This window comes from Capricornis sumatraensis, chromosome 8 (genome assembly GCF_032405125.1).
Source record: "Capricornis sumatraensis isolate serow.1 chromosome 8, serow.2, whole genome shotgun sequence".
Taxonomy (NCBI): Eukaryota; Metazoa; Chordata; class Mammalia; order Artiodactyla; family Bovidae; genus Capricornis; species Capricornis sumatraensis.
Genome location: NC_091076.1, coordinates 80,283,760 through 80,310,704, shown reverse-complemented (window position 1 = coordinate 80,310,704; position 26,945 = coordinate 80,283,760). Strand labels below are relative to the sequence as shown.

Here is a 26,945-nt window from a genome sequence, read left to right as displayed (position 1 = left end):
CCTACCTATCCTTCCATCAGTTCATCCATCCATCCTTTCATCTATCCATCCATCCATCCATCCATCTTTCCTTCCAATCCTCCATCACTTAATCATACTTTTTTACCTACTATGTTCCTACAATGGTCTCTGAATATGACATTGTACACTGTGTTCAATCTTTAGCAGAAAAATCTACCCAGACAGAACTCAGTGGTCACCCAACTGCCCATTTCTATTCACCTCAGTGAGTTATCACCATCAAAATCAACAGCGATGAAAGTTTTTACATTGTGCTAGCAGGCAATCTTCCATCAAATGAAACCCTTGAGTAGAACACCAGTACACTTCATTAGACCCCTGCTCTGCACGAGCCCTACTCTACGGAGTTCTTGCCAGAAGTCCCATCCAGAAGTCCCAGGACTTTGCAGAGTTTCCAAGTTTGAAAACAAATGTGGCAAAAGGGTGCCCCATAAAATACCTGGAACTGTTTTGTCCTGATCATGACTCATTGGGCAGAAAGCAAAACTTAGGTTTCCCTTAAATGAAGTAGGGAAGCTAGGAACACTTAGTTAACCTCAGAAGTCTTTTTGATCTCAATTCACATACTTTCCATGAAGAGCCCATGTATATTTCTGCTCACTGAAGCAGAACAGATGGGAGCCAGCCTTCTGCCTCTGCCACGTCCCTGGCTCTCAGGGCCACATAACCACCACGGAAGCAGGGAAATCAGTCTAGCTGGTGTCCAGTACATTTTTCCGTACCAAGAGCGAGGCAAGCTGGAGAGTTGAGACTCTTAATCAGGACCTTTCTCTTTTCCGGAGGAGCAGGAAAAAAAATTACGCTTTTGGATAGGGATGATAAAAGGCCAAACAGATGAACTATTCCATGAATAAGCTATTCTGGTTAATGTTTTTTTATTCCTAATGACTAATGAGAACACTCTTGTTTTTGAAGAATTTTCTAAAAGCATTCCTGCCTAATTAAGTAGAGTATACTGAATGTAATTACTTATAAAAAATGCAAGGTTCTTCCATGAGAGGGCCACCAACCTAATCTTTAGTTCTCTTCACAGAGAAAACCCAGTAGGATGGAGACAAGCTGGGAAATGGAATTCCTATAAAAACTGCAGAACGAACCATGGACGATTCTGATTGCTACTTCTGCACTATTTCTCCTAAAAGTAGAGGGTAGATGTTCTACTCTGGTTAAATGAAATATCCTGGTTATTTGAGTCCTGGATGACTGAGCTTTTACTTGACCCTGCCACTCAGGAAACAGCCAGCATCCTCTCTCCCCTCAGCTTCATCCTTATCTACTGGGCAGCCAGGGTGCTTTTATCCTCTGAAACACAAACTCCAGACAATTGAAGTGAATATATTTTTAATAAACATGGACCAAGGAGAATGGCTTGATTCAGTTCTCCTTTTCCTGGTTCTCTCACAGTCCACTTGAAAAACACAGCTGCCAGCTTTGTGTGCACACAAGACCGCTCTCCACATACTCAGAGGCTCCGAATGGATGGCGAGAATCTCTTTTGTTGTGATAACAATGTTTGTGCATCTGCGCCCAGCCGTTCCCCAGGTCCGAGTTGTCCCCAGCCCAGTCGGAATTCATCACGGCCAATAAGCACGGCCGAACTTAGCAAGGGAAAGCTCAGCTGGCCTGCTTTGCTTTGCAGGCCAGCAGGGCAATCCCTGCAACCCCGTGGGCACTTGTCCCCCACGGCCAGCCTCAGGCCCGGCACAGAGTCGACGCACCTCCCCGGGAACCGCGATTCATCCCTAATAGTGTCTCCTCCCCACGCACCAGCCCTTGTCTCACGAATCACGTGAAAATCTACCCATGCCTAGGAAATTTGGTAGCATCTATACCAAGCACAGACTTTTACAGAAACGTTTGGATTGTCTGAGCATGCATCAAAGATCAGAATGGGTGAAAGGCAGCTACCCTTTGGAAATGAGAAAATGGAAATGCTACCAAGATCTGTTAGCAGGACCACTTGGGCAGCCAGGTGATAGACGAGCTAATAAATGAACCTGCCGCTTCTCTTATTGTTGATACTGTTGGAGTCATCTTCTCGATTTGCTGTAAGCACAGGCATAAATCTATAGGAGAGGCAAGAGGAAGGTGGTATAACCTACTAGCTAAATATGGGAGTCTGGAGCCAGAGTACCTGGGTCAGAATTCTGACAACTCAGGATATTGGTGGGTCTTCCCTGCTGGTTCAGACAGTAAAGAATCTGCCTGCAATGCAGGGGAACCGGGTTCGATCCCTGGGTCAGGAAGATTCCCCTGGAGAAGGGAATGGCTACCCAGGCTGGTATTTTTGCTTGGAGAATTCCAAGGACAGACGAGCCTGGAGGGCTCTAGTCCATGGGGTCACAAAGAGTCAGACATGACTGAGTGACTAACACTTCTCACTTCACTTTCAGGATACCGGTGATCATGAGGTGGCTGCTTAAGTGCCCAGAGGTTCTGTGTCCTTATTGAAAAACTAAGGCCAAAATACTAAGGCCTCAAAATAATGTCCACCTCTCAGGGTTATTACGAGGATTAAACAAGTTTGTATTTGCAGAGCACTTAGAATAGAACCCGTTACCTTGTAAGCACTACTTAAAATATTTGACTAATAAATAAACCCAAATACAACCTCCCAGGGTCTACAGAGGCTCAGCCAATAGAACCACGAGGAAAGCACATGTATACAGGTGGAAGAGGGGAGCCGGGCAGCTGACTCAGGCAAGCCAGATGGCAAAACGCCTGCCATGGAGAGGGAGCCACATGGCAGGCCTGTGGCTACGGGTCATTCTGGAAGGGACCACCTACAGCCCATATTTTCCACTCAGGCCTAAGGTCAGAAAGGCATCTGGTCACACACCAGCTTTGCCAAACTCTGAACTTGGATTCTGCAAGCCAAGTGCTGAGTGCCTGTTCCTCCCTGCGAGACCATCACAAGTCAGGCTTCTACTAGGGCGCAAAAAGCAAAACAAGGATTCTGTCCAGGTATTTAAAGGACAAATGGGTTAGACGGACCAGGGCAACATTTTCTGCAAAAGATTCAGCTATTCTTTTTCTTTCTTCTTCCTACATCCCTTTTTCTTTCCTTTGTTTTCTTTTCTCTGTCTTCTTTCTTTCTTTCTTTAAAAAAACAACAATTATAAACACTATTGCCATTTCCAAGTTCAAGTACCTTCACATCAATGCAACTATTGAAAGGGTTCGGTACCCAAGGGTAGAGGTTGCTCCACTGTGCTTAGTCACTCAGTCGTGTCCGACTCTTTGTGACCCCATGGACTGTAGCCCACCAGGCTCCTCTGTCCTTGTGGATGCTTCAGGGAAGAATACTAGAGTGAGTTGCCAGGCCCTCCTCCAGAGGATCTTCCCAACCCAGGGATCGAACCAGGTCTCCTGCATTGCAGACAGATTCTTTACTGACTGAGCCTCCAGGAACGCCCAAGAATACTGGAGTGGGTAGCCTATCCCTTTTCCAGGGGATATTCCTGACCCAGGAATCAAACAGGGGTCTCCTGCATTGCAGGTGGATTCTTTATCAGCTGAGCCACCAGGGAAGCCCATGCTCCAGTGGGCAGGCCTCAGAAGGAAGTCAATACTGGCTTCCCACGAGAATTAACTGAACGAGAATTGCATCCGAGGAAGAGAACGTTACCACCTCCAGGGGGAGAGAGAGCCCCAGCTCTAGACACATCTGGAGCCCACAGGGGGAGGCACTAAAATGTGTCATCTGCCCCTGGGAACCAAGAGGGTCCGTGAGTTTAAGATGTTAAAGACAAGCATTCACAGGAGGCCACGTGCAGACAGCATTCTATATGAGTAGAGTGTGCAAGGAAAATGCATTTTCTCCTACAGGCCAGGGCAGCCGTGTGTGTAAGGACACGAGTTATCTCTGTGGACCTGAGCCTCCCAGGTGCGCTGAGAACAGAAGGGGCCAGAGAAGAACACGCCTCCACAACCGGAGAGTCCCCTACCCCAGAGCAGGGCAACAGGCCAGAGCAGGGCTGAGGGGCTCACCCATGGTCATGGGCACAGAAAGTGACAGAAGTTGTGATGAGCCTGCTTCCTATCTTCAGGAAACGCTCTAAGGCAGAGAAAGATGGATGCCAACCTCCAGGAGCGAGAGGAAGGGGGCTTAGCTAGGGGTCCCTCGAGAGCCGCCAAAGCAGGCCAAGGGAAAGAGGCCAAGGTCCTTTCCTGTAAGGGTGCCTCTAAGGACATCCTTTCTCATACTGTCCATGGGGTTCTCGAGGCAAGAACACTGGAGTGGTGTGCCAAATGGACTCGAGTTTGAGCAAACTCTGGGAGAGAGTGAAGGACAAGGAAGCCTGGCGTGCTGCAGTCCATGGAGTTTCAGAAAGAGTCGGACAAGACTCAGCCGCTGGACAATAACAAAGGGCATCCTATCTCGTCCTACAGTGGATGCAAAGCTGCCTGGTCAATCCAAAGAGTGGGGTCGGGACAGCAACGCAGGAACAGACAATAGGGAAAGAACGGACGGAGGCAAGACAGAGATCTCTGTCCTCTTAAACCCAGAGACAGGGCCAGCCATCCTGTCTGCTTCTAGGTCCCTAAGCTCTCATGCCCAGCTGGTCATCCTGTGGCCCAAGGGAGTGAGGGGGGGCCCACGTGGTGGCATAATCCATCAAAGCTGAGAGCGAGAGTTTACGGATTCTAAAACCTCAGGGAAATACAAAATAACAGAAAACAAAAAGAAGGGAAATTAGTGGGAGCCCCCAGAGGGAATCCAAAAGGGAATCTGAAGCAGCCCAATGGGCAAGCATCACCAATCCAGCAGAAATGGGGGCGGGCTAGTAATCTCACTCAATAACACAGACGTGAAAATTATAACACACTTGAAAGGAAATGCATTTTTACTGCTTCCTGGGCCATTGCAGGATTACCAACTAGGCTAAAAAAAAAAAGAAAATTGATCTTCGGAGAGCTACTTTATTGAACAGATAAGAATGATTTGTAATTAGCATGCCGATTGTCTGCAGAAGAGCCCGCTTGAACACAGTCTGTCTTTCTGCCTGGTGGATGCACCCTGTACCATCCCTGCAGTCTCCTCTGAGCTATTAATCTGTTCATCAGCTTTTTATCAGACAGAGAAAAGAAAAGCAACTTCGCCGAGGTCCCATTTGGATAAATTTTGAATTAGCAGAGTCTGAATCGATGCAGCCTAATGAAGTTACAGCAGGACAGGACAAGTTACCAGGAAGTGAGGAAAGAAATAAAAGGACTCGCAACAGAGGACGAATCAAAAGAAGGACAGATGGAGACAGAGGCCATGGTGGTTAAAGACACCGAAAGGAACACGAAGCAACATTTTAATGATGTGACTTAAAAGACGGAGAAGCAGCAGATCCTCTGCTGAAAGCCGGGTTCTCTTCGCAGATGCTCGGGGTGGGGGAGGGGCGCGGGCACAGAGGTGGGTAAGACGCTGGCTGTTGAGGATCTGAGAGCACAAGAGCTGAGCGAGTTCCCTTAGCCAGAAGAGCCTTCTGAGCCGACGGGACAGCACTCCTGGGAATGTTCAGGCAGATTTCTCAGGAGACAATAAAAAGGCAGAGAAGGTCCAAGAGGGCGGCTGGAGTCCAGATTCTTCCCAAAGTTCTGGAGCAGCTTCAGCACATGGGCTGGTTAACATAGGCCACCTTCAGTTGCCCAGACATGGGGGTGACCGAGGCCAGAGTCCCTACCGACAGGATCCAAGGCTGATCAGAGGACTGAGGGAGCAAAGCTCTCCTGGAGACATCCTCTTTGCTAGTATGGGGTTTGGCTCCCTCCCTGCCCCAGATCCCGGGGCTCTGTACCCCAGGACCTCAGAGTCTGGGGTGGTGGGGGGGTGGATGGGTTCTGGACATATTCCCCTCCTTCTCACTCTGGCACCTACTTCCAGGGTTCAAATCCCTCTTCGCTGGACCAGCAGGATGGAAGGAGAAGGAAGTGTTGACTGTCTGGGTGGGAAGCCTCCTTCCCAGAAGAGGATATTTGGCTGAGGGAACGGCGACTCTGTCCAGAGGACAGATGTCCTAAGTAATGAGACTTTAATGTCGGAGCTAATGGGAACAGTACACGAGACCAAATGCCAAAAAAGCAAGGAAGAATGAGAGTGTTTGTGAAGCCTGCAGAAAGCTGTGACTCCCCTCCCAAACGCTGAGGAACGGGGCCAAGTGCGTGGCCACCCAGTGCCCGACTGGAACTCAGCTTCCATAGGTCCCGAGGTGGGGACAGCGGCTCCAGGGCAAGAGGGTCCAGGGTTCTCCTGCCCCTCTGACCAGGGTGGGGGCTGCAAACAGTGCCCAGAAACCTCCACACTCCCACACCTGCCTTGATCGGAGGGTTAAGGACCTAAGCTGCAGACCGGGGAACGTGAGCTCTGCCAGGGACCACCACCATGGCTGTGACCGTGACTGTGACCACCGCCAGCGGTCAAGATGGCTGAAGCTAGACAGCAAAACCCAGGGCTCTTTCCTTCTCGTGGGCTTTTCAGGACAGGGGGCTTGAGGCCTGGAGAAGCAGAGAAACTCCAGTGAAGACTGAGGAATGAGAACGCAGGGCGCAGAACATCAAGACGAGAAAGAGCAGAAGTAGAGCCAGGAGGCAGGGTGAGCTGGCCGGGATTCTGGGTCTGGCGAGTGCTGTGCTCGATGTTATAAATGGGGCAGAGTGGGGAGCTGTGATAAATGGAGCTGTTTGTGAGCCGTACGTCTTTGTAATTAAAACTGGGAATGGCGCGAGGTCCATCCTCTCGCCCCTCAAATCGCTTCTTTTCTCTCAGGAGCCAGGACTCCTGCAGAATTGCTCTGGGGGCATCCTTTCAATATTGCAAAGGTTTAAGGGAGAAGTTGTTTTACGGTCTGTTTTTTTTTCCCCCCAATTAAAACCAGTGTGTTTTTGTGTGTTTTTACTTTTTACCTTTTCTTGGTATTGTCTTCACAATCCTCCACCAGCATAATCCATTCTCGAAGAGAAGCCCTTTTCACTGCCTCAGGTGCCTTATGCCTGCATGCAATGCAAGTGAGGCCACCAGCCCTGATTCGAGGTACCCTGGTCCTTAGGTCATTCATTCTCCGGTCCCTTACAGAAATGACACATCTCAGGGGACAAGACCCTGATGCTGGGAAAGACTGGGGGAAGAAGAGAAGGCGGTGACAGAGGATAAGATGGTTGGATGGCATCATCCACTCAATGGACATGAGTTTGAGCAAACTCTGAGATAGTGAAGGACAGGGGAGCCTGGCGTGCTGCTATTCATGGGGTTACAAAGAACTGGACACAGCGGAGTGAGTAACAACAACAGGGGACGATTTCTTTGCTTTCTCAAGTAGTCTAAGCATCACTGACTCATTTATGTTCAGGAAGGTGAGAGCCAGGTGACCTGCTGGCCCGCAAAGGAGACAGTGGCCAGCTATGGACTAGCTGTGTGATCTTGGGCAAGTTACTAAGCCTCTCTGAGTTGATTCTGTCATCTGTTAAACAGGCTCCAGACTCAGGGTGGTAGAAGGATGCAGTGAGCTCACACAGGATGCCAGGTACAGAGGGAAGTCCTGGAGGAGGGGTGCTCTTCTGACTATTTCCCCATCCCCTGCAACCCCCTGCTTCATCCACACGACCTTGAGCCCTCACCTAACTGAGCTCTCAGGTCCTCAACACCGGCTTTCTGGAGTGACGGGTGATGAGGTCGTGCATCAGAAGCTCCAGGGAGACACTTCTGGACGCCTGAGCAGAGGGAGGGGGATGGCCAGCCACAGAGCAGAACTGACCCCTCCCAGAGTGCTCCAGAGTGACCGTGTGGGGCTGGTGGGAGCAGAGGCTTTGCCCCAGCCCCTCAGCACCCACTGGCTCCCGACTGAGAAGAAGGCACCCTGCCCCACCCACAGCAGCGCAGCCCACCGCCTCCCCAGCACCAAAGAGGAACAAGACTTGGCCACAACTGCTACACCTGCTGGCTCCTTGTCACCTGCCCTTAAAGTCAGCCTGCCCCATCCTGGCTCCATTTCTGTGATCAACCCTGTGGAATGAATGTACTTTTGGGGGTCTGGGGAGGCGCAGTTACCACACGAGGATTCTCCCAGCAATGCTCACCGGAAACCCCATTTTTCTGTGCTTGCAAACACTTCTGCTTCATCAGTGGCTGTGTAGCCCAAGCAGTGACCTCATCTGAGTGCTGAACTGCAGAGGTGCTGGCCTTTCTGATGGAGGGGAGGGAAGTCAGAGCATGGCAGGCACCCGGCTCTCACTCCCATGCCTGGCCACATGCATCCCAAAGAAATTGGGTCCCTTTACCCTCAGAATCAAACTAGGAATGTTGGGCTACCTGTCTACTATCTCATGCAGAAATGTGAGACCATTTTTAATCTTTTCTGGGTGGCTATTTGAGCCCTTTGCTGCACATTGAACCCCCTTTTTTCCCCTCTCCCAGCTCCTCTGCTGTCTGCTGAGACACATTGGGAGAACACAAAGCTGTTTTTCTTAAGGGCAGTAATCGCCCTTCCATGTAGGGAGGGGCCCTTTCCTAGCGGTCATCACGAGCAGAGGACTTGAATGCATTCAGTACTGGGATGCCTCTTCTGGGCACCTGCCTTTGGAGGCAGCTGACGCGGCCCCTGGGTAAGCGGGTCTCCCTCCTTTCTGATCAGTAACCAGCCAAACACCACTTTTCATTCATCAGCCTCAGCCCCACAACATCGATGCTTATAACCATCTACCCTAGAAGGATAAAAATATGCTAGCATGATGAAAAGTCAAAACAACACACATGGGCTCTGAAAGCACTTCCAAGAGAGAAACCGTGGCGAAAATTTCTAGGGAAGAATCAGCAGGTGGCTTCCCAAGGTGACCACCGAGAAGGATAACACAAAAGGACAGGTACATCCTACTTCTTTCCCAGGAGGACTTGGGCATGTTGTGGGCAAAAACCCCAAACTGCAAGCCACAGAGGTGAATTTCAACAGAATGACGGAGCCCAAGTTTCCAGCTTCATCAGTCATCCTCCTCGAAGCTTCTCTGGTCCCCTCAATTTATATGCACCCCGGCCCTGGGGTGTCTCGGCCCAGAGCTGAGAAAGAGCAAGATGGGCAGCAGTGAAGGTGTTTCAGTCGGTCACAGAGCCGTCCTGGAGGACAGGCCTGAAATCACCCACTTTGGGGGCCAAGGGATGTCTGGGGGCACTCTGAAAGTGAAAGTCAATCAGTCGTGTCTGACTCTGTGCGACCCCATGGGCTACACAGTCCATGGAATTCTCCAGGCCCAGTGGGTTGCTATTCCTTTCTCCAGAGGATCTTCCCAACCCAGGGATAGAACCCAGGTCTCCCGCACTGCGGGCAGATTCTTTGCCAGCTGAACCACAGGGGAAGCCCAAGAATACTGGAGTGGATAGCCTATCCCTTCTCCAGCAGATCTTCCCGACCCAGGAATCAACCCTGCACTGCAGGGGGATTCTTTACCAACTAAGCTATCAGGGGCACTCTGGTCTCTGGAAAAAAAACTGAAACGTGCATCTGCCTGGTGGGTTCCAGCATCCTCACCCATCGTTGGGAGAGACAGAAGGCACTCACAGCCCGTGTGTTTAATTACAGATTTCTGCCCATAGTTTTATCCACGACCCATTACTCTGGTTCACAACTCTTTGGCTTGTGCTGTATTTTCCTTCTTCAAATGGTCTGCATTACTCAGCTCTTATTAAAGGATCATAATAACAACTTCAGCGCAGGGTACTGCCCTTTACAAAGGAATTCGGAGAAACTGCCAGGGACCGAGGAAGTGAATGGAAGTCATTTTAGTGGACGGAAAAAATGAATGAGAAACGGGCTGGAAAAAAGTGTAGGGAAGTAGGAGGAGGGAGAAGGCTGTCACTCACATCTCTAAATATCTGAAAGTTATCTGGTGATGACTAAGACACACGTACATAAAGTAAAATAGAAGAGATTTTCCACTGGGTGAGAAGATAAGGCTTGACCTGGTGGCCCAGGACACCAGCACCATGGCTTCTGGTTCAAGATCACTCATTCCCTCCCTGGGGACCCTTGGCATTGTCATCTGGCCTCCCTGGGCTCCAGCTGCGTGGCTTACAAAATTAGCGAGCTAAGTTAAATGACTAGACTGCAATGAAAACGCTATGGTTCTGTCCATGGATGATAAAATAAAAGAAAGTACTCCTCTGACTTTTCAGAACATTTTGGTTTCATTTCCAGAAATTTAAATATATATAAATAGATAGATAGATGAGGTTAGCAATGTGCCCTGAATGGGTGAAAAATAAGCCTGCCCAAGGCCAAGGAACTGAGACCTTCTGAGAGGGCACTGATAAACCTTCCCACCAAGCCCTCGTCCCTGTCTGCAGCATCTGAAAATGAAGATGCTGGCAGTGTGGAGTCATAAATGTGACCTGGAGAGAAATAAAAGGTAGGTGTTTCCTAAGATAGAGAAAAGGGGTGGGAGGATCACATTTTTAAATGTATTTCAAACATAAACTTGGGCTCAGTGGTAAAAGAATCCACCTGCCAGTGCAGGAGATACTGAAGACCCGAGTTCCATCCCTGGGTTGGCAAGATCCCCTGGAGAAGGAAATGGCAACCCACTCCAGTATTCTTGTCTGCAGAATTCCACGGACAGAGAAGCCTGGTGGGCTACAGCCCATGGGGTCACGAAGAATTGTTCACGACCGAGAGACTGAGTATGCGCACAAAAATGAACGCAGCCCAGGCCCTCATCGAGTCCATTAAAGTTCCCTGTCCCCATCACCCATCTGAGATGGTCTTTACACCAGGAAGTTCAAACCATAACTCTGTGGCTCCATGGGATATATATTGTCAAGGGATGTAAGACAAAGCGCACTTGAATTCATCCTAATTTCAAAAATAAGCTTCTGCGGGACTTTGAGTGGAGGGATGGGGATGGCAGAGAAGGCCAGTGATGATACCCAGGAGCCAGGGCCTGGGAGCTCCTTCCACCACTCAGTGGGGATTCTCACTGATTCTAGGGAAGAAGCCAAACTGAATACCTGTGACCATCCCTTCAGGCCATGGAGAACCAGGCAGAGGAGTTAGGAAGAGGAAGCTTCTTTTTGAGTAGTTTCCTTCTCTCCCAGACCCCAGGGCCTGTCCGTCTGGGATCAGCTCTTGATCAGCTCTTAACCACTGCTTCCTGCACAGTTGATCTGAAATCGACTGCATGCTCACTCTGATCTCCCATTAAAACAGGCTGAAAACAATGCGCTGGGCTCTTTCTCCTCCTGTGTCCTAGCAGCCAGAAACTGTGGGTCAGCTCTTAGGACCACAGCAGAAGCTTTCTCCAAATGAACATGCTCTGAGGGTGGGCAGGAAAGGGGACAGAAGTGCACGCCTTCCAGGGCTGAGGTGGGGGTGGAGCACCCAGGAAGACAGCAAACAACATTCCAGGGAGGACTCCCCAAGTGCCAGGATTTTTGCATGGCTGACCCACTCTCTCAAGAAGGAACTCTGCCTAGGGACTTTCCCGGCGGTTCAGTAGCTAAGACTTTGAGCTCCCAATGCAGGGGGCCCAGGCTCGATCCTTGCTCAGGGAACTAGACCCCACATGCTGCAACTAAAGCCCGGCATAGCCAAGACTGGCATGCTGCAGTCCATGGGGTCACAAAGAGTCGGACACGACTGAGCGACTGAACTGAATTGATATATGTATATATATATCTTTTTTTTTTTTTTTTTAAGAATGAACTCTGCTTAGCCTCATGGGTCAAAGGTAACGGCTTACATTTTATGATTTGAAATGCTCCTGCCAATAGCCGGTGGGCAGGCTCATCTGCTGACTGAACACGCACGCACGTGGCTGCAGGGGTCAGGAGGAAGACAAGCGCTGGGGATCTGGGCAATGCAGTCCACCTCTGGCCCCTGGTCACCTTCCTCCCTTTCCTGTTTTTGCTCCTTTCTGTCTTCCTGCTATCCTTCCCCTGACCCCTCCTCCCATAAGCCTTCTTAAATTCTTCCACAATTTCACTTCTCTCTCTCTGCATTTTTTTTTTTTAACTCCAAGAAAATGGAAAACATGCAAGGCTAAGACCTTCAGTCCAAGGCAAGCTGCATTTTTTTCCCTTTCCCTCAAACTGCTATATTTGAAGTTTAAAAAAATAAAAACAAAATACAAGTTGACTCTCGGTTTAGATCAATTCATTCTAGCGAGCCCACAGTGCTTCAAAAAATGGAGTGTTTGAAGTGATCTGACAATTCATTGCCCAGGAACCTGGGAAGAGAACTCACTAAATCAGTTGGCAGAGTGGTCCCGCTGCCGCAATTACGTGGCCTGTGCGGACAAAACAGGGCTCTTCGGGTTTGTAATTAATTTCGGTAGGAAGAAAAGGTAGGACACAGTGTTCCCTTGATGTTTCTAGAAATAAGCAGAAGAACTCAAGATGTAGGCCCATTTTGATTAGGTTACCTGGGGTCACGAATACGCTTCCTTCTCCCTAATGACATCAGCTCAGGTTTTTCTTCCCATAGCCTTGAGCACTTCTCCACACCCATCTGCACCTTAAATTCCTCCATCCTTCTTCCCTGGGTAGCCAGAGTGAGGACCTCGGGCATCTCTGGCCTCACCCACTGCACCTACAGCATCCTAAAAGCTTCCTGACCCATCTGCTCATTAGCCATTAAGAAAAAAAAAAGCCACACTGTTCCTCCCTCAGAATGATTCTCATCTCCAAGACGCTAATGAATCAACACAAGGTGAGGAGGAGGGAGGAACGGACGGGAATGTGAGCGGGCTGGTTCAGAACTGAATGCCAACAGGGAGCCCTTCTCTGAAGCCGTGTTCTGGGCAGAGCCTCTGCCCCTGGAGGCCTCGGCAGGCCCTCACTGAACAGACAGCCCCAGGGAAGCGTCGCCAAAGCTGTTCGGGAACACTGAGCTCGGCGGCGGGGACGACCTGTGGTCCGGCAGCTTGAGTCTCAGCCTGGGCAGGTGCAAAGGGAGGGTCAGATGAGGCTGAGATCCTGGTGGGAAGTGGGGTCCCACGTGGGAAAGGCAGGCGCCCGATGTTCAGGGCTCTCCAGAACCAGAGCCTGGCTCCACCTCTGGTCCCCAAGGCCACCTCTCTCCCTGCCCTGGGGTCCAGCTGAGAGTCCGTGATCACATGCTTCGGTGTGAGAGCTGGTGGGTTCCCTGCAGATGCGGGGTGCAAGGGGATGGCTCACACAGACGGCAAGGTCTAATCACTTCTGAAAAAGACTAAATCTGTTCCTCCCTGCAGGGGCTGGAGAGGGGAGAGGGAAGCCCACCCTGAGGGGTGCGCACAGGGCAGGCTGAGGGCCAGTCAGGCTTGGACACCCGAGGAGGCAGATGGCCCATCCTGAAGTACATCCTTCTTTTGACCCTTCTATCGCTCCCACAAACATCCCTCCTGCTCAGCCCGTCTGCTCATCTACCATCTTCACAGAGGCTCACACGCTGGAACAAGTCAAATAACCTTTGCCGTCTCAGAAAGGAAATGCCTTTGCTGTACTATTTCAAGGAGTACGGAACAGAGCCCACGTCCCACCTCCTCCGTGGACCTCCGAGGAGTACACATCCCTTCTCTCTCACTTTCTCCAGGGAGGACTCATTACAGTGTGAATATTTATCTCTTTCTCCCCTGCCCAACAAGACAATCTGCACCCCAAACTCCCTGGGACAGGAAGCAGCGACCTCCAAGCAAAGTGGGAGCGTGGAGGTACCATGCGGGCACACCCGGGAGTCAGTGGGCAGCTCCCGCTAATGTGCAAACTCACCCTGCCACGCCTGGCGAGGGAGAGGTTGGGGTGGGCTGCGATGTGCCTAAGTGGTCCAGAACTGAAAAATAAGTTTCTCTGATCTGTCCAAGGTCACTCGGGGAGTGTCCTAGATGGCTCGCTCATGCTCCGTCCCCTCCCCCACCCCCTTAAACACAGAAATGGGCTCTGTCCCCTACCTAACAAGCATCAACACGACGGCTTCCCAAGCACTGATCAGGCGAGCCTGCAGCTGCTGGAAGAGGTGCTGTGAACTGAATAAAATCAGGAGGTGAATGTGAGGGGGAAGCAGCCCTCATTTACATAATGGTCTGAGGGCTGAGACTCATCACCCTTCCCACGGCTACCTCTCTCCCCCAGGCTCGGAGAGAAACGGCCCCCACGGCATCACACTGAGCCGCACACCCATACACACGCGAGTCACCCTAGTTTGGGGTGGGCTGAGGATTCAGTGTGGTGAGGCAACAGGGACGTCTGCCTCCAAGGTCACAGCCCACAGGACAGAGGCCAGCACCAGCCTCCTCAGGCCACCTGCATCCTCCCAGAGGATGATGAATGAACTCAGTAAGAGGCAGAGGAAAAGGCAAGGGACAGGTTTCCCCAAGGGGTGCAGACAAGAACGGCCTGGGGACGAGAGAAACCCAAAGAAAGCTTCATGGGAATCAGCCAGCTGGAGACCGCAGCCAGCCTGGAAGGGGTGATGAGAGGCCAGAACAGTCAAAGAAAGCAAAGGTGGACAACCCTGGGAACCTGGAGGGAGAAGCAGAAGAGTAAGGACCCCGCACACCTGCTTCAGGAAGGGGAGCCAAGAGAGAGGATTGTTTGCCAGATGAAACCCGAAGGACAGAGTGCCTTGCCCTTATTTTGCTCTCCACCCCCCGGTCCTCTGCTTTTAAGAACCAGGACTGACCACAAACTACTTGTCACAACTCCTCCATCATTTTCCCTCCAGGCACTGACTTACTCCCTGAGAGGCAAGGTGGCGGTGGGATGGAGCAATGGTGCTTCAGGATTAATGAGCGATGACGATAAACCCACCTCCTTTTGGAAGCTCAGTTCCAACACTCAAGTTTGTCAATATTAAAGTATTCATACTTTGTGGATTTTGACTCAAAATCAGCCACAGAGCATCATCTTTTCTCAACACCCTCAGTATCCAGGGGAAAAAAAAAAAAAAAAAGAGATGCCCAGAAATTTCTATCTGCCTTTCTCTCTCTTCATCAAGGTACAGGTGATTAATGTCCTCAGCAGTGAGGGAAGAAGGTTTTCAGGCTAAAAGGATAACAAGCCGAGTGCAGAGATGAGCTGAAGCTCTAGGACTCTGCGTGGGAGCCTGCAAGCAAACTCAGAAGGAGGGCTGGTCTAGGGGGTGGTCTCCATGACTAGGGCAGTGGCCACATCATGTGCCAGAAACGGAGGCACGTTCCAAGGCAGGGTTTGTTCCTTGAAAGACTCTGCTGAACCATGTCCAGCCATTCATCAGAGCTGAGCTTGTGTCCCCTGTGTGCATGGTTCCCTGAGTTGTAAAGAGAGCCTGGTTTTCCCATTCCCTCGGCTTGGACCTCCCAAGGGGTGCTCCAGAAGCTAGGGTGGCAGTGTGGGAGGCAGTCACAGTGGAACGCTGGACAACCATATCTTGAGCCCTTGGCATAAGTTTTGGCAGGAGGCAGCCCCCCACTGCCTCCCTGGTGTAAGCAGTGAAAGATGCCCACCGGCTTGAACATAGCAAGCAGCATTCACTCTGCGTTCTGCCCACCGGGCTTAAAAGAACAAGTCCTCCAGTCTCAGCAGGGCAGATAAGCATCCTACTCGGCAGGATGCAATGAAGAGAAACCATCTGCCCTTGGTCAAGACGGAATGCACAGATTTGAATTCCTGCTTACCCAGGAGGCTCCCTTTCCCTATCACCCCCATCTCTCTAAACACCCGGGAACACTCAGTCCACACTCTTTTCAGTAAGGTTCCAACACTGTTCAGCTCCCTATATCCAAGATGACTGCTCTGGCTTGATTCAGAAAACCAAATACAATAAAGCGCCTACAGCGAGGTGCCCACCTGCCATGAAACCTGCACCCTGGAACCCCACCCGGGATTATTGGAAGGTGCACAATTCTTACACTCAAACTCGGGGATTCCACCAATGTATATTTGGCCCTGTAAATGCCCCTACCAACCAAAGCGTGCGTTCCCGGTTCTGAAGAAATGGAGCAGAGGGCGCCGAAGGCTCTGATTTATTGCCTGTCAAAGAGGCAGGGGAGGGAAGTTGACTTAAGAGAGTGGAGGCAGCCCGGGGAGGGCAGTGGGTGAGATGCCAAGAGGACAGGGAAGCCTGAGAAGAGGGGTGAGCCGCCGGGAGAGAGGCTGGGGGGACGGGCGGGGCCCCCCACTCACCCCGGGCGGCCGCGCTCACCTGTGGATGTTCATCTCCCGCGGCGGGCGGTGGGCCTTGTCGTAGGAGACCTTGGCGAAGACGCCGGCCACGATGACGAAGGCGATCACCCCGCAGGTGATGTAGACGGTGAAGTTGGTCTTGTCCTTCTCCGGGTCGTACTTGTTCTCGGGCCCCGGCGACACCACCTTGGTGCTGGGCGTCTGCACCCACACCGGGCTCTGGTAGTTGGTGCACTGGCGCTGATCCAGCTTCTCGTGGCGCTTCTTGCAGCAGAAGCGGTAGTAGCAGGTGCCGCAGCAATACAGGTAGCCGCTCTCGCTGTTGTTGCACTCGAACTCCTTGTCGTACTGGCCGCTCACGTCGTAGTAGCCCCAGCACGTCTCGTAGGTGACGGCCGCGCTGGCCGCCGCCACCGCCGCTGCTGGCTGTCCCCGCCGGCTCCCCGCCTCCGGGCCGCCGGGCGCCCGGACGGTGCCGTTCAGCTCGCGGCCGCCCCGGGCCAGGGCGCCCCCGGGCCGCCGGCCCCCGACGGCCGCGGCGCCGGCGCTCAGGGTCCGGTTGGCGGCACGGCCGCGGGCGCCCCAGGCTCCGGGCAGCAGGTCCAAGGGCTGGAGCGAGAGCAGCGGCAGCAGCAGCAGCAGGAGGCGCCGCAGCGCCATGGCGGGGCCGGGCGGGAGGGCGCGGGCGGCTTCCGTGGCAGGCCGCTCCCCGGGCCGGCCGGGCTCCGAGGGGGGCCGCGCGGGCCGGGCGAGCGGCGCGGGGCAGTCAGCGGCGCCTGGGCGATGGCGCCATCGGGGCGCGGGCGGGCGGCGGGCGGCGGGCGGGCGGCGGCGGCAGCAGCGCGCGGTGCGCACGGACCAGCCCAGCGCGGGCGGCCGGGGCTCAGGCTGCGCGCCGGCTCCGCGCTCCCCCCGCGGGCTCGGCGCGCCTCCCGGGCAGCCCCATCCCCCGCCGGCGGCGGCAGCGGCGGCCCCGCGCGCGGCTTGGCTCAGGCGGGACCCGAAGCGCGGCTCCGGGCGGCGGCAGCAGCGGCGGCGGCGTGGCCCCGTCCGGGCGGATCCTGCGGGACAAGACGGAGAGCCGGTCACGGGGTGGGGCGACTGGGAGGCGGGCGGCGAGCGGGGAGGGAGCGCGCAGCCCTCGAGGAGCGAGGCTGGGGCCGGGAGGGGCGCGGAGCCCGCTCCCGAGACGGGGCCCAGCGGCCCCGGGGCGCACCGGCCGCCGGATCCCCGGCCGCCAGCCCCGCGCGCGCGCGCCCCCGCCGGCTCCCAGGGACGGAGCGGGCCGTGGCCGGGGTCGGGCGGCGAGCGGGGGAGCGCGCGGGGCCCGACCTCACTCACTCACCATGCCCGGCTGCGACTGCAGAGGCGGCGGCGCGGCGGCCGGAGCGGGCGGGCTGGCGAGCCGGAGCCGCTGGCTGGCAGCCTGCACTAGTGCCGGAGCGTGTGTGAGAAGAACGAGGGAGACACGCACTCACACACCCGCACACGCGGGAGCGCCGCGCGGGGAGGGGACGGCCGGGCCGGCAGGGGAGGGGAGGGGAGCGGAGGGGGGCCGCCGCTCGCCGCCGCCCACGTCTGCGCTCCCGGGCGCCCGGGGAGGGGGCGCTCCTCTCCGTGGCTCCCCGCTCGCGACGCGAGCTCCTCTCCGAAGCTCCACATCACCAGAGGCCAGGACGCCGGTTCATTCCCACGGCGAAGAGGGGCCCCGGAGCCGGGGGTGTGAGGAAGGGGGCGTCCCTTCTGGAGCCCGCCCGCTCCGGCCGGGCCCAGAGCTCGTGGCCGCTTCCATCCCTCCCCGGTCCGGGCGTGCGCGACCCGAGCGGGTGTTGGGGTGTCTGCGAGCCTTTGCCTCTCCCTAGTGGCGACGCTCTAGCAGAGGGACGCGGTCAGGCCCATTGCTACAGGTTCCTAAACTGAGACCTGAGGTCACGTGGCTCGCCTGAGGTTACCCGGCCGCCGGCGAGGGGGGCTTAGGAGCTCCCCGCCTTGGCACTCTGCTCTCCCACCGGTTCCCCATCCTCCCTTGTGCATACAGGCAGCCCTGGGCAGGCCTCCTTTCCTCTTTCTGGGACTTTCCCCAGAGCGTTGGGACAGAGTTAGAAAAAGTCTCTGAGACTCAGCTATGAAATGCCTTCGCTTTAGCTCATGGGGGCTGGGGCTGGGGATAGTGGAGAAGGGGGCATTCCTGCGTGGTTACTAGTTGGGTCTCTAGAAAGCAAGCCTAGGTCTAACTTTCAAAGCCATGAAGCCACCCAAAGGGGAGTTATAATCATCATCTGACCATGATGTCAGGGTGAGGGGCGGTGGAGGAGGGGGGCAGGAAGGAAAATGAGAACGAAAAGTAACGTCCAACATTCTGCCCCTGTCCCAGCCTTGTGAGCAAGTGCCCAGGTACTTAGGTTGAAGGCAGGGGACAGATCCTCCCCGTGTGGGCAGTAGAGATTGTCCGCAAAGCTGTCCATATAGTCCCAAGTGTGACCCGAACCAAGGACCCCCGTGCAGGAGGGGCAGAGCGGCTCTTCCCCCATCCGGAATGCATCAACAGGTCTGAAACCCCCATCCCCAGACACCAGGGGGAAGTCTGGATCCTGGGATGGGGGGTTTCACGAACTCCCCTGGCAGCCCCACACTTGCTACTATCTCTCCATCTCCTCCCTTTTCCCCCACACCCTCTGCCACCCACCCCACCCCCAATTCTCTCTACTCAGCCACTGCCTTCTTGTTGATGACTGTTCAAGGAGCGTTTATTTAGTCAGTCCTTACTCTCTACCCAGGTGCTGAGTGCTGAGATAAAAGATGGACAAGACAGTCTGTTTCCTCAAGGAGGAGGAGCTGGTAAACCATTGGGCAGGCAGATAACAGGTTGAGGACCTTATCCCTGGTTATGTCCCATGACAAAGGGGGCACAGGGTGCTCCAGGAGGCAACCAGGAGAGGAAAGGGGGGTCAAAGGCAGCCTTTTCCATGAGGTAAGGAGCAAAGTCTCCAAGAAGGACTGAAAGTTAACACAGCCAAAAGAGTGAAAGGGCACTCCCTGTGAGAGGGACCATCGCTCGCAAAACCCAGCAGACAGGAAAGAATGAGGGTATGAGAGCCTGGGAGACAGCAGCTGAGCATAAACTTGGAGGGAGTCTTCCAAATAAAGCTGGCAGAAGGGGATTGTATTCCCTGCCAAAGAACTTGAATTTATCCTCCAGTTGATGGGGAACTATTGGTGGGTTTTATTCAAAGCGAAGACGGTCAGATTTCTGTGTTCCCTGGATCTCTAAGTCTGCTGGAGTAAGGATCACTCGATTCGTACTCTTCTGAGAAGAGAGATGTGAAAACCTTTCTGATAATCCAGGTAAAATACGATGAAGGGGTGAAGTAGGTTTCTGGTAGTTGGTGGTCAGAGGGCAGGTTCAGGACAGCATTTAACAATGGCCATGTTGATATGCCCTAAGGGCCATGTAAAAAGCCCTAAGTGTTGCAATTCAGCACAAGAATTAAGCTCAAGAGAGCAGATAAGAAAAGTATATACATTTGAGAATCATAACATATGCTTGTGCATTTGGGAATCATAAAAACGTATTCTTTACTTTCAGATTATGTGCGATTTTAAAGTCAGTCACTTCCTTTTCTCTTCCCTGAGCTTTCACCTGTCTGTTATTATCCCAAAATTGCCTCTTCCGTATCTGGGAGCTTCCTAGCAATGGATGGAAATGTGCCTTCCTCATGTGGGACTCTAGCAAGATTTGATTAGTGGCACTTAGTAAGGAAAATTGCTTTGTCTTTTCAGACCACCCTCACAAATATGTTCTAAACCCCTACACTTGTAGACGGTAGGTAACATCAATAATCTCACAGAAAATAGTAGATCTCAGAATTGAACAGGATGTTAGGGATTATCTGTTCCAACTCTTGGGCCTCCCAGGTGGCTCAGTGGTAAAAAAAATCCACCTGCCAATGCAGGCAACACGGGTTTGATCCCTGGGTCAGGAAGATCCCCTGGAGAAGCAAATGGCAACTCACTCCAGTATCTTTGCCTGGGAAATCACATGGACAGAGGAGCCTGGCAGGCTATAGTCCGTGGGGATGCAAAAGAGTTGGACATGACTTGGTGACTAAACAACAGCAACAATTCCAACTCTTACCGCATGCAGTACACTTTACATCTTACTGACACTTTGCCCTTTGCAGGTGACCAGGCTGGTGGTCCACCAACACTCATTACCTTCTTTCTCCTTCTAATTTCAACACCTGAGTCGTTGATAGTATGGAAACATCTTTCCTTTGTGGATGTATGTGACTTACTAAAAAGTGCCTGAGAAGCATCATCTTCTTTGACACCTGTACCAACTTCAGACCTCTCATAGGCTCAGGAAACAGTGACCCAATCCCTGGCTCTAGAAGGTGGATCCCAGTTGGGCTGCTGCTGCTGCTAAGTCGCTTCAGTCGTGTCTGACTCTGTGCAACCCCAGAGACGGCAGCCCACCAGGCTCCCCCGTCCCTGGGATTCTCCAGGCAAGAACACTGGAGTGGGTTGCCATTTCCTTCTCCAATGCATGAAAGTGAAAAGTGAAAGTGAAGTCGCTCAGTTGTGTCTGACTCTTCGCGACTCCATGGACTGCAGCCCACCGGGTTCCTCCGTCCGTGGGATTTTCCGCTGAGCCAACCATAATAATCCCATTCCTGTTACCAGATTGGTTAAGAATGGACATGTGATCCAGTTCTGGCCAATGTGAAGTGTGGGAACTGTTGGCAGATTCCGGGGACATTTTTCTTGCTCTTCTTTTTGAAGTGTTTCCATGGATGTTATGAACTTATGGGGGCAAGAGAGTGGAACAAGGAGGGACAGAAACCGGTTATTTAGTTGAAATTGCTGTTCAGTTTGGTAGTCATTAGTGCTACTTATGAAATATCTCTGCTCTTCCAGGCAGATGGTAAGAATTGCAATTCCTGGCCCTTTAGTGAGTAGGAGGGGAGAGTGACTTAATATACCACTGGTCAAAAATCATGAGCACGGAGGGGTGGGATGGGGAGGGAGATGGGAGGGAGGTTCAAAAGGGAGGGGATATATGTATACCTATGGCTGATTCATGTTGAGATTTGACAGAAAACAGCAAAATTCTGTAAAACAATTATCCTTCAATAAAAAGTAAATAAAATTTTTAAAAAATCATGAGCAAAAATGGAGGATGTTCGTTCTGAACCAGAGCATCTGGTTACTGCTTTAAGATACCATAGAACTCTCGTTTTCTCCTGAAGTGGTGATCAGCAGTGCTCCAGGTGGGAGTGGCTTTGTTGTCCGGAAGTGATGTCAGTGAGGAGAGCCACACAGTTAATAAGAATAGTGCCCCACCGTGGATGTGCAGCTTGAGTGAAAATACACGTTTTTTTCTTAAAACCACTGGAATTGGGTCTGTCATTGCAGTGTATCCTAACACATCCTGACTGATACACTGAAGCTCACAGAAGGGACGTCATGGAGCCATTCAGGGAGTTTTGCCCAGGGCTCTCACAATGCCAGTCTTCCAATAACATGAGATAATTAAGCTTCCTGTGTCAAAGCCTCTTTGAATCCAGAGTTCTTACTACAAGCAGGCAAAGGCAATCCTAATGGATATATCATGTATTTTCTGTCTCCATTCTGGCTTAGGGTTTCCACCTAGCTGTGCCAGACAAACGACGGCCACTTCTCTTCACAAGACATGGCATCTGTTTGTCCTCCCTTTGAGGCTAGGCCAGCCTTGTGACTTGTCTTGACTGACAGCATGTGGCGGAAGTGATGCTCAGCCAGTCTTAGTTTAGCCATTACGAGGCCTGGCAACGTCTTCCTTTATATTCTTGAGACTGAGCCTCTATATGAGAAGCACAGGCTGCCTGTTATGTTCAATGATGAGGAGTGAGGCCATCACGTAGAGAGAGACTCTGGGGAGACGAGATGCTTGCTACCTTTGGCATCTGATTTGCAACTGAGCTCCCAGTGGAGTGAAGAAAGGACTGGACCCAAGTAAGGCCAGAAGAAGAATCATCCATCTCAGCCCCAGACAACCCACGGAATCATAAGAAGTGACAGATTCGTGTTGTTGTAGGTGTCTGAAGCCACTAAGTGTTGTGATGTTTTATTACAACACAACAAACAGCTAAGGCAACCCACATATCACAGCATAGACACTGAACGGGAATGTATGAGCTGCAACTTCTGGCCACTAGATGTCTGAAGCTATTTTTCATGAGCTGCTGTGTGAGTTTACTGGGGATGCCTTCACAAAAGACCACGAACTGGGTGGCCGGCAGAACAGAAAATGATGAGTTCACAGTCCTGGAAGCTGGAAGTCTGAAATTAAGGTATGGGCAGGGTTGGTTCCTTCTAAGAGCTGTGAGGGAAGGCTCTTTTCTAGATTGTAGATGGCTGTCCCGTACCCATGATGTTCTTGTATGCATGTGGGTCTCTGAGTTCCCCTCTTTTTACGAGGACATCAATCATTTTGGATTAGAGCCCACTCCAATTACTTCATTTTAACTTTATTACCTCTGTAAAGATCCTGTCTCCAAATAAGGTCACATTCTGAAGCCCTGCAGGTGGGGACTTCAACTTATGAATTTGGGGGTGGGGGAGGGGAGGCACCATTCAGCCCACACAGATAATGAATGGAAGGGTGATGTGCGCTGTACAACACAAGATGAAAATGTGTGTGCAAATGAAAAAGGAAAGAAGAGAGGTCAGTCAGGTTTGCCATCTTTCATTAGAGAGATGTTAAAGAATTGCAGTTCAGGCCGTGTTGGAGATGAGTACTCTTTTTCACACCTTCTTCAAGACTGAAAGCAATTGCTCTAGTGAAAGAAGAGAGATTCCAAATAGGAAGCATGGGAAAGCGTTCTCTGTCTTCCCCTGGCGGTCCCCACCTAAAGGTGGAGTTAGGGAAGTTTGCATCCTGCGTAGTTAAAACTCTGGAATTGTAGCATTTCAGAATTTGCAAGAACTCAGAGCCTCTAGACACTTTTTTCTAAGCAGACTTCTAGTTGCCCAGACAAGTGAGGGCAAAAACTATTATCCCCATGGGTAGCTTGGCTCAGGATTAACTCACATCTGCATTCATTTATTCAATCTTTATTACTTATTGTCCCAATCTGCCTGCCAATGCAGGAGACACTAGAGAGGCAGGTTTGATCCCTGGGTCGGAAAGATCCCCTGGAGGAGGAAATGGCAACCCACTGCAGTATTTTTGCCTGGAAAATCCCATGGACAGAGGAGTTTGGCAGGCTACCGTCCCTGGAGTCCCAGCAGAGCTAGACCCTTAGTGACTAAACAACAACAAAGAAATGTTGCTTCCTTAGTTAAGTGTCCAGCAACTCGCTAGGACACAGACTCTTTTAGTTAGGTAGTGAGCTGCGCAGCCAGGAGGGTGCCTTAGTAGGTTCAGAGCAACGTCGGAGATGCTCTGGAAACACAATTGAAGAGTCTAATGTATGAGCTGCTTGTGAACGCAATGTCTTAACACTGCTTGAGAAGAGGCTTTCCTTAAGGGGCTGCTTTCCCACTGTGATTATGTAGGGCTATCCAATGTGGTTTTCTCCACATTTGTTGCAAAATTATTAGCAAAGATAGGTGAGTATGCATACACTTTTCCACTTTTAAGCCCCAAATGTAGAACCCTACAGTCAGAATCAGTCTGGCTATTGTGACTCTTAAGAATAAGATCAGATTACGGCACTAAATGATTGAGGGTAGTTTGAGATCTCCCCCTTTTCATGTATACAAAGCCATTCTGTATTGATTGAGTCACAAAGCAACTCATTTTAGTCGAGTATTTCCTTGGTAAACATATACTGAGCCATTTTCAAAGGACGCGTGTAGCTGGATCTATGGAATGTGATTTCTCTGCATAGCATTGCATCCAGTCACTCCTTATGGTAGTGACTGGCTACGACAGTGATCACAGGCTACGACAGTGATCTCTGAGATGACACCCTCCCTCTGTGCCCATGGCAGACATCACTAATCAATTATGGAACCCTTTCCTGCTGAGACCAGGCATAGCCTCAGAAAGCCCTTCCACATACAAAGCTCCAAAAAGCCAGCAGGGATTAACTATAGTTGGAATTAGTACAAGAAATAAATCCTATTTGCCTAACAGCTCAGTGAGAGGTGACAGTCTGGGTGGCTCGCATAGTTCTGTTACTTTCTGTAGACATGGATTTAGAATTCTGTTCCAATTATACAGTTTTATGACCCCAAACTGAAACATTTATGAAAGGAAGAGGGTGAGAATTGCAAGGGACACCGACGTCATTGGTCATTATGTGCTTTCTAGTGAAAGACGTCACTGATTTACAGCTCGGAGAAATGCACGCTGGGTTAGCACTGCCTGCGAAGAGTGATAATGAAGAGTTTGCCAAGCGGATGCCAAAGGTAATCATGTTACAGCCTCTCTCAGATACTCGTGTAGATTCTGTGCATCGCTGTTCCCTTTTTCTCTTCGGTTGCAATTTATTGATGTTTTATTCAAAACCACCATGAATTAACCTACAAAAGTATATTTCCCTATAAAACTAGGAGGCCTGTTACAAGCACATTAAACATAGATGTGATATTTTCCTGGCATAGGCTTCTCATCAACCTGTGTTTTATGTCAGTACAAACTGTTTTTCATGCTTCTGTGTCCTACCTTCAGATCACATCTTTTGTGTCTGTTGTCACGTGGGTCATCTTGAATTCTGTTTCTGACTCCTGGGAAGTTAAACCTGCCATAGACAGGGATATTTTCAGTAGAATAAGTACATGTGATTAAAAAAAAAATACCCACTAAAAATGGTTGGTGTGGCTTTTTCTTTTAAAGGGAAAAAATTTTTGAATTAACTAATTGGATCTAACCCACTGATCTAATCCAACTGACTATGCACAAATTGGTCATTAATACAGCCAAATGAATAAACAGCAATTCTTGATTCTGTGTCAGGATGTAGACAGTATCTGGATGGACCATCTGTTGGGTGAGTGCCAAACTAAGGGTGAATCACCAAATCGACAGGTGCCATCATTTAAATAACTGAGTTAACTGGGCTGAAAGGACCAATTTTGTTATTGTTAACTCCTGTCAATTTTCAAAATTACTGACTTGATCCTGGAGTGACTTCTGTGGACAGAGGTCCATTCTAACACCCTCTGTCTCGATCAAGACATTGAATAGAGTGTGGAGGTGGGTCCTGCGGGAGCCAACTGAAGGAGGGAGGGCTGGCCTGAGACGTTTGGCAAGGGAATTTCTGGGGACAGTTGGCCAGCGAGCCTGATAACTATTTTTTGACCTTTGCTTGAGGGTCTGGTTTTCTAATTATTTTTCAAGTCCTGGCTCAGCACCTGATGGTGCTTGTTCATTTTATCCTCACTTCCCAGCTCCCAGCTCCATCTCCTAGAAGCCCAAGATTAGGGAATGGAGATGAATTCCCTCCAAAGCCTTGTATAGGAGAAAGTCACCTTGAAGAACAAGGTCTTGATAGTATTGGTATGGTGACAGAGGCAGCTCCCGGGTTGTAGACAGCACAGATCAAAGAGAGAAACTGGGACCAGGGTAATCCCGACACTCAACACTGGAGTTGTGCTCAGGCTTTCTAGAACAAGCACAAACTCTGAAATTGCATGTCAAGAGTGAAGCAGAGAGTTCGTTTAGCACCAGGCAGTCGGACCAGAGGGCTTCCCAGGTGTCTTAGTGGTAAAGCATCTGCCTGCCAATGCAAGAGGTCTAGGAGACACAGGTTTGATCCCTGGGTCAGGAAGGTCCCCTGAAGAAGCAAATGGCAACCCACTCCAGTATTCTTGCCTGGACAAGAATCCCATGGACAGAGGAGCCTGGTAGGCTACAGTCTGTGGAGTTGCAAAAGAGTCAGACATGACTGAGTGACTGAACAACAACAATGTCCTCCGTTACTTCCAGCAGAGCTCTACTCACAGCAGTGGATTTCACAAACATGCACAACATGCTTATTGCACAATGTTCGTGTTTAAAAATGCATAATTGACCATTATTTTTTATTCCATTTCATTTTACCCTTCCCTCTATTGTTTCAGTTCAGGATCTTCTCAGGTTTTTATTTTCCATCAATATCTTCCCATTTCTACATATATGCCCCCAAGGTATTTTTTAACATGTTTAATTTCAAGACACGCTAGTCCCTCTGAGAGATAATATATTCCAGGAGGAGAAAGAAAATTTGGCAAAAGGAGTTATGAATTTGATCTTGTTTCTGATCTTCAAGCTGCTTATTGTCTTATCTCAGAATTTCCTGGTTTTTTGCTCTGTCATTTTTGTGGAGACCACACAGGGTAGGACAGTGATTCTCCACCTGGGGTGGTGAGGAACTTCTTGAAATTATAGCAAAATTGTATGTGCACGCAAGTGCGCTATTTTTAGGAGACACTTCATCAGACAGTCAAATGAATTCAGACCCCAGAAGAAAAATAAAACCATTAGTAAAGAACAAAAACCCCAAGAACTAAGTTCGGAAGACCTCAATGCCAGTCCTCGGGTTACTTTTTACCAGTTCAGGGACTAGTACACGGCCTCTTGGGGCACAGTTTCTTTTGCAGTAAATTGGGAAGGTAATTCTCACCTTTCTTACAACACAGGGTCATGAGGATCAAATGAGACCGTAAACGATAAAATATGGGAAACTCAGAAGTTCAATAAAAGCATCCATTTTTCTCATGCTGCCAAATCTTTCAGTTACGGGAAAACATAAGGGCTGGATCAGAAGTCAAACCGGTTCTGGCAACAAGGAACGTGCTGTTTTCAAAGCACGTTCATGTCCTCTAATGATATTTAAGTCTTCCT

General features: G+C 51.0%; 1 protein-coding gene across 3 annotated transcripts in view; it reads right to left on the bottom strand.

The window, feature by feature from the left end:
* The window catches only part of SHISA6 (shisa family member 6), a 259,575-nt gene extending 242,783 nt beyond the window's left edge, over positions 1–16,792 (bottom strand). For all 3 annotated transcript variants that reach the window (XM_068978982.1, XM_068978983.1, XM_068978984.1), the window contains exon 1: positions 16,152–16,792. In XM_068978982.1, coding sequence (XP_068835083.1) covers positions 16,152–16,792 — 641 coding nt within the window. The remainder of the gene's footprint in view (positions 1–16,151) is intronic.
* Between the last annotated feature and the right edge of the window lie 10,153 nt (positions 16,793–26,945).